At 43.8% G+C, this 12,723-nt stretch overlaps 1 protein-coding gene across 1 annotated transcript; it reads left to right on the forward strand.

Moving 5' to 3' along the window:
- Positions 1-750: 750 nt before the first annotated feature.
- On the forward strand, positions 751-11,644 carry etv7 (ETS variant transcription factor 7). The gene is made up of 9 exons (XM_048984254.1): positions 751-1,422; positions 2,244-2,367; positions 2,669-2,833; positions 5,966-6,097; positions 7,494-7,628; positions 7,823-8,038; positions 9,864-10,006; positions 10,122-10,222; positions 10,393-11,644. The coding sequence occupies exons 1-9, from the start codon at positions 1,387-1,389 to the stop codon at positions 10,559-10,561; spliced, it is 1,221 nt and encodes a 406-aa protein (XP_048840211.1). The 5' UTR covers positions 751-1,386; the 3' UTR covers positions 10,562-11,644.
- The last annotated feature ends 1,079 nt before the right edge of the window (positions 11,645-12,723 follow it).

A 12,723-nucleotide genomic window follows, 5' to 3' on the forward strand; every position in this document is an offset into this window, starting at 1 on the left:
TAAATTGCTAACGTATTTAGCAACTATGCATCTGGGAAACGCCCCCCCCCGCTCTGCTTTGATTTTTAAATTTTACTTTTACGTGAATAATACAACTGTTAGTGCAAAAGTTAATGTTTTACGCAAAATATATTATTTTTGGCAAATACAATACAAACTATTTAAATATAATAATATTAATTGAATGTTACTTCCTTTTGGTGGAGGAGAGGTGGAAGATGAACACATAAATTTTGTTGGCGGGGGGGCTGAACTCGGAGTTTGCCCAGGGCAGCTTACAAACTAGAACCGCCACTGCTGTCATTGGCTTATACGACGTGCAGGAGCAATATCTGAATTTGTGAGCGAATGCGGGATCGCGCTGGTAGCTTTTTAACGCTGCGCCACTAGATGGCGCTGTCAGCCTTCGGCATCGTGTCTGCGAACGAGACGCACGCAGGCGCCTATGGACCTTCGCAGCATTAACGACTTAAAAAGGAAGGGATTCTGGCCTTTGGCTTATTATGGAAACCAGTTCTTGAAGTGGGGGAGAAACAGGTACTAGAGCTCCCCTTGTTATTCAAGACCAGCATATATTGAGAGATGCCAGAGAAAAGCGACGTGGTGCTGGTACTGCGTACTGGGGAGTACTGGCCCACTTCAAGAAGTGATATAATATAACTAAAAACGTAACAAGCTTTTAATAAAGATGTGATAGAAATTATATCATCATATATCCCCAGTATAATTTAATGTAATATAATGATTTAACACACATTTATTCCGAATAATAGTAAACTTTGTGCAGTTTAATTTTACTAACACCTTTTTGGGGGCTTGTGCGCGTGTTCAGTGAAATGTAAGTATTAAATAATTACTAAAATTCCTAAAGTGCCCTCAATAAACCAGTAAACATGATTCAGGGGTTTGTATTAACATTGCAAATACGATAATCCATGAACATGTATCAACTGAATGTCCCTAAGGAAGGTGCTTAATGAGCTCCAGGTAGTTCGCCGTGTGCCCGTGGACCATCTCCAGCAATCAGTGAGTGACACCGGGGCTTTGGCCACAGCATGATGCCGCGTAAGAAGAGGAAATGCGGTGACTTCGCTCAGATGTCACCTTCGGTTTTCCCTTACCCAGTTAACGCTCCTTTTACACACACACACACCCCCACGAAGACATAGCGAGCAGATCCGGGCTCTTTCGTTTTCATTTCCCGGAAGGATCCCTTCAAATATTTCATGCGGTCTAAAAGAAGTACCAGCATTTTCGGCTTCATTTCGTCTTAATATTTACCCCGCCAACAAGGTCATCCTGAATAAGTTAGGAAGACAGTTAGAAAGTCAGGGCGTTAAATGGTCAGGATCAGGTAATAGTATTAGTGACATCTCAGGTGAAAACATGAATGACGAATCCTCACCACCGCCTTTGATCAAGGTAAGTTCAGTTAGTCGACCAGGAAATGTAGTGTCTGTTCACGAAATAAGTTGTATTTCTTTTTTTTTCAAAACTCAAAAGTCGAATATATGCTAGGTTAAACAAATACTTTTATTTACTTTTACGCATGGGCATGTTTTGAAATAGCATACAAGACGTGACGATTAATCTATCAATTTCCTTTTAGTTTGGTTTATTCAAGTAAGTGAACTTAATTCCGGGATTTATCTTAAGTTTTAAAAAGGAAATATTACACATGTCCTACACGCTTTAACTGAAAATGATCCGTGATACGTACTTTCACTTTTATTATTAATACCGTTTGTGCTGTATTACAAGCGGTTATTGTAATACTGCAGGAATTGTCATGTCACGATACATTTTGTCGAATTATTGTTTTAGCAAAAAGATAATAAATTGCAAGTAAAAAAGAAATAATCTCACGAATCCTAGTAATTAAAATTTCACAACAAAAAAACAATGGGAAAAAAAGAAATTAAAGTAAACATATGCGTTTAAATAATGCAAATCTTGCAGAAAATGAATAATTCATAAAAACAAAAATGCTGACGTTATCCAAAACGTTAAATGCAGCATATTAACACGTAAGAAAGCCGCAAAGCGGATTTCACGCTCGTCAACCTGCACTTTTAACACCAATGGTTAATTCTCAGAGAATTTCATGAAACTAAGAACTCAGGAAATGTTACCTGTTCCTCCAAGTAAAAGCATGGCATTTCCTTCCACCCTATAAAATTATTTGTACATTATAATTTTTTTCGTTTATCTATTTGTTTGCTTATCTGTTTCCCTGAATACAGAAGGAGCGCGGCGAGCCAAGCACCCCCTGTTCTGGTCCTCCAATCGTCATGGTCCCCCCCAATCAAGTGGCTTCTGTTTACTTGGGTGTTCAAGATGAACTGTGCAAGCTCCCCGGAAGACTACGTGCGTGTCCCTGGGTTTTCTCCATCGCTTCTGGTTTCTGCCTCTGGAATGATGTGTGAACCTGCTCCTCAAGAATGTATCATTCTTGCATTGTTCCCATGACCAGAGACAATCATATATCTCCTGCTGAAGATCATGCCAGCTACCAAATGGCTAACCCTCGCAACACTGTGGGCCTTTTATTTAAGAATGTCACACGTATATAAAAAAATATAGGTTTTTACAAAACATTAGAAAGATAACATATGATGCTTAATATGACCATGTTCAGCAAGGGATGTAATAATTCCTGTCACTGCAGGTATCAATCCTTCCTTGTGGGGTAAGGACGACGTCAGCCACTGGCTGCGGTGGGCTCAGAAGGAGTACTCCCTACGCAAGGCGGACCACTCCAAGTTCGAGATGAATGGAAAAGCGCTGTGTCTGCTGACCAAAGAGGACTTCCGGCTGCGTTGTCCAAGCTCAGGTAGATGGTTCGCCTCCAGGATAGTCATTTTGCAGCTTTTATAATCATGATTCTTAAGCCAGACCTTGGAGGACTCCATTGTTTTCCAACATCCTCTTCTCCACCATTGCCTCCTGTGGGTCCTGGGTCTTGTGATGAAGCTGGCCTTCCTGATGAGTTTGGTCTGGTGTATTAGCACCAGGACCTGGGTTAAGAGGCTTAGATATATAGAAACCTAGATAGAAGCCAAGAAATTCATTACAAGGCTATAAAAAACAGAGGTCTGGTGGCTACTAGCACCAAATACCAGAGAGAGAGAGAGAGAGAGAAATGAGATGCTTCACTAGTTCTGGTAATCAACTAACCCTTGGTTTTGTTGGGGCAAAGTACTTCATTTGTATGTATGCAAAGCCACACAATGCACTAGTAGATGTACTAGCAGAAAAAGCCAGAAGACAGAGGAGGGGGAGAGGAAAAACCCCTTACTATAGTTTGCACTAGTAGGGGGATTTTCCAAGGTCGGCAGGATGGCCTCCCACGCTAACGGTACAGTAGGGCTGTGTATGAGCAGGAATCTGCCGATACGATACCTGTCATGATACTGGGGTTATGATTCAATATACAGACACTCCTCTACTTGTGAACGGGATACGTTCCGAACGGCCGTTCGTAACTTGAAATGTTCGTAAGTCGTTATTCTACATCATCTTAAAGCTATATGGAAGTACAAAGAACTATGATGCTGGGAGTTCGCACGCTACGCTGCTGCGCGGCGGGAGAAGTGCCCAGGAGTCGTACCAGGCGGAATTGGCACACAGAAAAAAAAAAAAGGTTTTGCGAACAGGAAACGGGAGCCCGATGAATACAATTTAAACTTACAGTCCTTTTCTTTCGTATGTCTGAAAGTTCATAAGTTGAAAGTTCGTAAACAGGAGCGCCTGTATTGCGATATTGTAAGCAAGGTAGTGTGATTTTGAAATCTAATTTTAGGAAAACTCTCATAGTATACATGTTATGACACCATATACATAAAATCTGAAAAAAGTTTTTTTAATGCAGTCAGAAGAGTGAGATCTGCATTTGCATTTATGCATTTATCACAGTCCCTGTAACTTTCAGCACCATAGCACTACGTTTTATGCAGTTTGAGCAAAGGAATAAATATTTGATTCTATTAATAAAAAAACAGGATACATGACACAATTTTACAAACGGCATAGCTCTTGTAAGCCTGCTTAGGGTTTTCTTTATGCTGGAAACCAAATTGAATCCACACTTCAGCTCTGGACACCTTGGAAGCCGGTACAGCTTTTTTGGATTTAGCCATCAGTGGTAATGTTACTAGTTAGCTAGGTTAATGGTAACGTTAGTGGTACAGTTACTTCCTGTCTCAGATACAATAAGGTAAGATAAGATAAGATGCGTTTTTCTTTACTGTACAAATACAATGAGATGATTGGAACAAGCCTATAGATGCCAAGTTAAGCATAAAACTATAAGTGGGTAAAACTTACAGATTATATGTAAAGGTAAGATGCATATTAAAATAAAATACGAGATATATGCAATAAAATAAAGAAGAATAAAAATGAATAAAATTTTGATACTGGAAGCAAAGAATCCAACAGCACAAGAAATATCACGAGGGATATTACACAACAAGAGCATGGCACTGGAGAACTCCGGACCATTGCTCCTGTGTACGTCGCCATCTTGGTTCATAGATTTTAGTTTACCTTGTTAAGTTGGATTGGAATAGTCAAATAGCTGAATATAGATTAGTACTGCGGTCTAGTGGTTAAGGGTTTGAACACACCACAAAATGCACCACCATCTGCCACGAATCTTTTCATGTAAACTATTAATTAAACATTGATACAATATCACAAAATGTTAACGCGATAGTCAAGTGCATGGGCATTTTCTATAGCCTACTTCACTCATAGTTCACTTTTCCGCATGTGATTTTGTACGCTTTCAGACTGGGGACGGTCATCTTTGGGGAGCCTTGTGTTCATGCTACATTTGGCTGTAGATGGTCGTGATCAGTGCATGCATATAGCAGTGGTTTTCCACCGGACCAGGAGAGGGCAGATGTATTGCAACACAATACAAGCAGTATAGTGAAATGTGTAATATTTCGAAATAAGCGATTAAATGTACAGAGCGGTAGGTCCCGGCTAATTTTATCGTAAGGATTTCAAAATACCTCAATTACTGTAACACCATCTAAAAATGTTCATAGAATGTTACCCATTTCACTGCATTGCTTTTATTTGTGTTTGTTGCAATACATGTGCCACAGTATTGGTGGAATATCACTGCTGTGTACATGCACGCGATCATGCGCATCCACAGCCCGATGTACCATGAACACAAGTTGCCACGTGCAGGATTGTCTGTAGCCCGAAAATGCATGAAACCACACGTGTAAAAGTAAAGCATGACACGGATGTGCATGGTTTCCACTAGACATAAAAGTCTAGGCTGCACATACCCCCGACAACAGTAGTCTGCAGCCAAGCCCTGACAACCAGCTTTACATCACACACAGAGCATGTGGAACAGTGAAGCATGAACTGGCCTTTAGGATACTGTACTCCTTATAGCTGGAGGCAGGTAGAGCAGTGGTGAAATGCTGCGTTGACCTGCCTGTCTGAAATTCCATAATGATCCATTGATCCCCAGCCACTGGCCACCAAACACACTGGCTCATTAGCCCCTGTTTATGGTCACCTGAGTGTATGCCTTGGCCCCACTGTCCTCCTCCCTCTGCCCTTTTTTGTGGTAGAACCACACTGTCCCCTCCCTCTACTTTTTTGTGACAAAACCACGCTGTCCCCTCCCAGTGTGACGCTGTACATGGCAGTTATTTCCTGGCATGATGCAGTGTACGGTGGTTATATCCCAGTATGATGCAGTTACTGTGATAATATTTCGGTGTGATGCAGTGTGTGGTGGTTATGTCACATCGTGATGCAAAGAGCAGTGGTTATATCCTGGTGTGATGCAGTTCACGCCAGTCATACAATATGATGCAGTGGGTTGTGGATATATCCTAGTATAATGACGTGTGAGGCGGTTATTCCCAGTGTGATGCAGTGTAAGGTGATTACATCCGGTTGTGATGCAGTGCGGTTCTTCTTGCTCCAGGAGACGTGCTCTATGAGCTCCTGCAGCATGTGAAGCAGCAGAGGAGGATGATGGTCTGCAGCTCCATACCTAAAGCCCTCATCAGGCATGGTGGCCCACAGCCAGTGCAGCGGGAGGCCAATGGGGAAATGAGTGAGTACTGTTACGTCCTTGAGGAAGCATGACAGCAGAGCTTGGAGAGTCACCATCCCAGGTTTGGTTTAAGTACTGTTTTTTGAGTCCGTACAGAACCGATGGCAAAAGGCTGCTGATGCTTCTGGGATCTTACAAGGTTCAGCACTATTATTCTTTATGATACTTTAAGAGCAGCATGTAGGATAAACAACAGCAGAAGAATTTTTTTAACTGTAACTTTATGGTCCACCTCAAAAATAACAGACCGCAATCGTTGCAATTTTAGTATAGGATATTTACAAAAAGTAAAAAATGACCTGGGTTCATTATGGCTGGATTAACCTACCATGTGATCCATTGGAATGATTCGACATTTACATATGATGCAAAAAAACTAAATCAAAAATGTATAATTTTTGAGAGTCTCAGAGCAGACGCAGGTGCGTTTGTGGATTCGATAGTTTGACACTTGGCTGTAGCGACTGCGACTTCCAGAACAGGAAGAGTCAGTGTAATTTCCAGACACACGCCCGCTTTAAAAACTAACTCCCCAAGCTTCCTGGTACGCTGCCTGCCAGGACAGAAATGTGGGCAGGGTTACGGAGACCTTTGTTTCCTCGCTGTTCTCGGAATGAAGGTGTAGTTCCCTAAAATAAAGGTTTTTTGATTGTACCAGTGGACGATATGTTAGAGATGCACAGTACTGTGGCAGACCCCCGTGCAGACATTCGCAGACGCGCACGCAGCTTTCAGCGCGCTCTGTCGTGCTCCTTCGCGCGTACCTGCTGTGTTTTGGCACAGGAGCTGGTCTGGTTGGAGCCAGTTTGCCTGTTCCTGGCAGAGGGAGTGTCCACAGCAAATGCCCCCAACATTCTCAGTTGTACGCTGCCTTACATAAAAGCGTGTGACGTAAAATGTCTCCTGCAGGTTCTGCTACCTTGTGAAACAACCCTGTTAAGGAGGGTGGACCTAGGACAGTAGGGGGATTAATTATGCCATGAATTATCTCAATATGCCATACTTTTTATTACTGTTTCTCGCGATATAACCATCGAGAATGAACTTTTATTTCAGTGTATTATATAGTTGAAGTTGACAATCGCGATACTTCGACTTGACTTGACTTTGACTTCAAAGTGGAGCAGAGCTCAATTTTAAGGTTCCAGTGTTTAAAGACTCTGGTTCTCTGCTGTTCAACTTCCTTGTTCATGAACACACAAAAGTTGCCAGGTAAACATTCTCGGTGACAAGTTCCTGATTTTTGCCAGTTATAATGAAATATTTACCTAGAATATCAATTAAAATGCAAACGATTTTAAACTGTAGCCACAATCATGGCACAAAAAAAATGGCGGTAGGGAGAATGTGTGTGTACCGACGCTGCGTGCTGATCGATGATGTTTCTGGCCGCCAGTGAACCCCGCCTTTCCCGGCGGCCTGATCTCAGGATACCAAGGCAGCGCCCAGCTCCCCAGCCTCGCAGTGGCCATGCTGCGGGCAAACCCACACCAGGGCTCGGCACCTCGATCCACGCAGCAGGTGCCCCCGGGTCAGTCCTGATTCCGCTCCAGCCCTGCTTAGGGTCGGACCATTTTCAGTCTGAAACCATATTTGATGACCATCCCCCTCCCATGTAAATTCCATGGCGGGTTGGGACTGGTAAGGGGAGGGTTAGCCTCATTTGCATTATTGGCTCAGACTGGCGCTGTGCATATTTCCCTAATGCCACTCTGTGACCCACAGACGTGCGACCCCGCGGCGCCCAGCAGCCAGTGACGGAAACGCAGGCCCACTCGACCCCCACAGCCGTCCTGCGGCGTACTGTCAACCAGCTGTGCGGCCAAGAGCCCGCACCCCCGCAGAGCTGCAGGGAAGAGCCGCTGAACCTGTCCAGCAGGGTGGAGAGAGCCAGCGCATGGGCCGCCGGCAAAACCTCAGAGGCCAGTGGCAAGATTGCAGGTGCCTTTCTGTCCAGTGAACCACATTTGGTGGGAATAATGTCGGGGCTAAATAGTGCTAAAATGTTACATTTATGTAAAGGGGATACCAGCACATACTGGAGCAGCTCACTGGGATCTCAGGGCGGCCGGCTTTGCTTAAGAAATTATGGGAAGCAGGGATGGACGTGTTTGTGTTTGATTGAAACTGGTACAGGTCACCTGACCGGGGTCCGATTCTGATCGAAAGTCGATCAGAGATCTAGTCAGTGACCATTCGACTTTAACGAGAATGTCACCGTACAAAAGTCACATTGATCTTAATGAATGTATAAAGAAAAAACTTAAGTTGTGTGGGTCGCCTTGCGGAAAGGTGCATGCAGGTATGTTGTCTGGAGGTGGAGCACAGTATTTCAGTGACTGCCCTGCAGTGCTGGTTTGGTGCTGGCTAGTGCATGTTTGGTGCTGGTGTAGCTGGTCCACCAGTAATATTTCATTAATGATGCTGGTCCACCAGCACCAATAAGAATAAACAAACATTTCCTCCGTACAAGGAAGTAATTATTTGTTTTTGCCCTGAAAACCCGGTTATGTCACGCACCTTCTGTATATATTCGTTGCATAAGTAAGTATTTCGCTTTCAGTTGAGTGAATATGTATTTAACTTCAATATTTTTAAAACAACTGTAAGACAGAGTCACTTGACTCAGGGACGTGAGTAAGTGTTGAAGGAGGGTCACTGCAGTGTGAGGAGTCTGGAGGCATGACAGAAAATGGGTGCGTTTAGCTTTATCACGAGCGGGAAACCACGTAACTGAAGCAAGTGCTGGGTCACCGAGGGATCTAGGTGGGCAAGACGTCAGGCTTCAAGCCTCGTGGCGTGTTTCGGGGCGGGCGAACGACACAGGTGAAGGGGAGGACCTTGCTCACTCCGCCCCAAAACATCCACAGTGCGCTGCAGCCTTTCGCCCAGAGCGGAGCGCAGGGTGTGCCCTCTGTCGGCTTCCAGGTCATTGCAGGGCATCCGCTTTCAGGGCACCTTTGGCACCAGCTGCACCTGAACCGAAAGCCTTCGGAATGTGGGAGGAAACCGTCGCACCTGGCAGTAGCTCTGGAAGTGGGGCATGCAGATAGGCAAGCAGGTTTCTTATTAAAGGCGTCTTTATAGCTGCCTCTCATTGTACAGGGAAAAGTGATGGAATGTGGGGGCAATAAAGTGCCGATGATGTCACTGATCCCTCTTGTAATCCCTGTAACTCTTACTCAGCGACGGTGTTTACCACCCTCTATTTCTGCAGGGCCCCCGTTGTCACCACACTAAATATGAAATAAATGTGTTCCTTATTTAGGAGATGCTGAAGCAGCATGTTCTGCTAACCAGCTAGCTAGCTATGGTCTTCCTACTCCTATTTACTATTAGCTGCTAATTGAAGCATTTGTGGGAGGGGCAAAGCAACCTTCTGAGTAGGGGCCCCCGAAACAACAGACCCTGTTCATACTGTCGTTACTGTCAAAAAGTTATCTATATAACAATAAACATTCGATATGGATGGATGGATGGATGGATGGATGGATAGATGGATAGATGGATAGATAGATAGATAGATAGATAGATAGATAGATAGATAGATAGATAGATAAACTTTATTAATCCCTCTGGAAGGTTCCTCGAAGAAATCCAGTCATTTAAAATTAGACAATACATGCATGACTGTTGACTGCTGAATTGTTGACCCTATGAAACAGAATAAAATTCCTTATTGATGACATGTTATTGAAGGAGTACGCTCCAGCCAGCCTTGTAGGATATCAGGCTTGAGGATTGTCACGTTCTCTCCCTCTTCCAGATTGTCGGCTGCTGTGGGACTATGTGTACCAGCTGCTCTCCGACAAGAGGTACGAGGCCTTCATTCGCTGGGAGGACCACGAGAGCAAGGTGTTCCGGGTGGTCGACCCCAATGGGCTGGCCCGGCTGTGGGGGAACCACAAGGTTGGTGAGGCTCTCCTGTGTGCATGACATGTGCCCACGCTCTTCCTGTTAGCGAGGACACTCACAGGTACTCGATGCCACGTGTTTCAAATGAGGCTTCGCATTCTTCTTGCAGAACAGAGCCAACATGACTTATGAGAAGATGTCCAGGGCCCTTCGGCACTATTACAAACTGAACATCATCAAGAAGGAGCCTGGACAGAAGCTGCTCTTCAGGTGAGAAGGTGCAGACTGCAGTGGACACCCTACAAGACGCCATGATTATCAGAGCCTTTGCATTTAGGGAAAACACTTGCGACCAAGGATTCCAAGGCTGATATATATATTTTTTGAATAACCAAATTATTCTCAAACATGTATAATATTGGTTCTCCTCTATGGAACAGGTTCCTGAAAACACCTGAAGAAATCCTTCAGCACAGAGCCGATCGATTGGAGCAGCCAGAGTCCCCTGAACACCGTACCTCACCTGACTTCAGGGAGGAGGGTCTGGAGGTATCTCCTGATCCTGACTCCTCTCCACCATCCCCTGATACTCCACCCTCCCCCCCCTGACTCCCCCCAGACAGGAACCAATACAAGCAGCCCCTCCGGGGTCTGGTATAACGACGCCCCCAAAGGGGGATAGCTTCTAAACAACGTGTGACCAATAGAATGTGTTTTTACTGGGGAGTGGCATAAATCTTCTAGTTGCAACAAACATTGTCAATGTGGACGCAGAGCTGCTGACTGGCACGGGGATGGCCAATAGAAATATTTTTTCGAGGAAATGATCTCAGTTCTAATAAGCCATATTACTCTGGAGTAGAGTTCTACATTTCTATGAAACTTGCTTTTCTCTGGAGTAAGCGGGAGGGCTGAGTTTTGTTGGTACCGGTGGAAAAATGCAGAATGCAGCTGTGTATCACATGCTATCGCAATGCTTGTTGCAATTGCATGCAGGCTAGTATTCAGTCAAAGGATGTAAATGCAAGGTACTGTCATGCAGAGTAAAAAGATTTCAGACCAAGATTTCGGTTCAATCAACCAGCTGAATGCTCTGTGACTCTTTATGTGCAGCTGGTTGATAGAAACAAAATCTTGATCTGGATTTTTACTTTCTGGACATGAAACGTCCACCTCTGCTGTCATGCTACAGTAGATTTCTGCAAGGCTAATATTAAAGCAGCTAATTGATTTTTGTTGGCTGGGTATTTCTCAAGACACTAAAATATGCAATGTTAGAGTTTACTTGTAGGATCGAAACGTAGGGACATCAGTTTAATAGATACTATATGGGCCCTTATGTGTTTCAGTTCAAGTACCAGAAAAAAAAATGTAGCTCTGTCTGTTTTTATGAACAGCTCAAATTCTTTGAGGCTCATGGCTAAAAAGGGATTTATAAGCATGATGATTTTGTTTACAGAATATTCATTTTCTTAGTGCTTAACAGTAGATAGGACGTGGTATTTAAGTTGCGTGAAATAAAATGCACATTTCCTCTCGATTTTGATCAGTTTACTTGCTCGATTTCCTTTTCTGAAACTGCGAATATGAAATCTGCATATCATTCTTTATCGTTTGCCATCTATAAATTGGATCGAAAGATTTTAAACAGCATAAACAACATAAAAATAAAACTACTTTTTATTTGTGGGATTTGTTTGTATAATTCAATGTTCTAGTGATTTTTATTGTAAATATATTTGTACACTAAGTTGTCCTTTAAAATTCTTATTGATGGAAAATGGATACAAATAAAAAGAAATTGTCTGAAACAAAAGCATATTGATCATATTCGCTGTCACCCATGAAAGACTATGATGAGCAGCAAAGGTATGTAACATTGTTACGTCTATTTTACAATAAGTGTCTGCTTGGGAACTTTAATAACATTCGATTGCACTTCCTCCTTGTGGTTTTCTTCATAGCAGCGCAATACAATGCTCGTCAGTGTTACTGGGCCTTCTGGGGAATTCCTGTCGCACTGTATCAGCCAGCGTTCAGGCACCTAATCTCACCAACTGTGCGTGAGCATGTTCTGGCCCTGGGGTTAGAGCGCGAAGCTGCACAATGGCCGACTGATCGCCCCGTTTCGGGAGCAGAATGTCGAAGGGCTTTAGACGGATGAAGAGGAAGCGAAACCGAAATATGTTTGATTTCATGGATGGTGTTCCTCTTTGGGGGGGTGTGGGAGGAGCCTGGCCTTTGGACTTTTGATAGGGAAGGCGCCATCCTACCGACAGCCATAGTCCTCAGATATGAGGATCCTGAACAAAATAACTGGCTCAGTGGACAGTCCAAATAGGAGAACCGTCCTATTTTATGATCCACCTGCATGTTATTCATTTAAGGCTCCAAGTCCCACCTACGACCAGCATCAGCATCAGTGTTTGCCACTTTTTTGTGGGGCCCCTGTGGTTTGCAGCCCCCTGTTGGCCGAAAAGGGCACTGCACTAATTATTAAATAAACTCCTTCCTTATTTAGGAGATGCTGAAGCAGCGTGTTCTGCTAACGAGCTAGAAACCATCTCCCGACTCTACTCACTAGCTATTTATTTAGCTTCTGAAACATCTAAGGGGAGTGGGACGGTTCGTTTGGAGTGGGACCCCAGGAACCTAGGACCCCTGCCTGCGAGCTTGACCAGGATAATCAATTTGAAGATGGATGAATGGATGTATATTACACATTAACATATATTACAAAATGTATGTGTAGTGTAACAGAGGCAATACTG

The sequence above is a fragment of the Brienomyrus brachyistius genome, chromosome 18, assembly GCF_023856365.1.
Source record: "Brienomyrus brachyistius isolate T26 chromosome 18, BBRACH_0.4, whole genome shotgun sequence".
In the NCBI taxonomy this organism is placed as follows: domain Eukaryota; kingdom Metazoa; phylum Chordata; class Actinopteri; order Osteoglossiformes; family Mormyridae; genus Brienomyrus; species Brienomyrus brachyistius.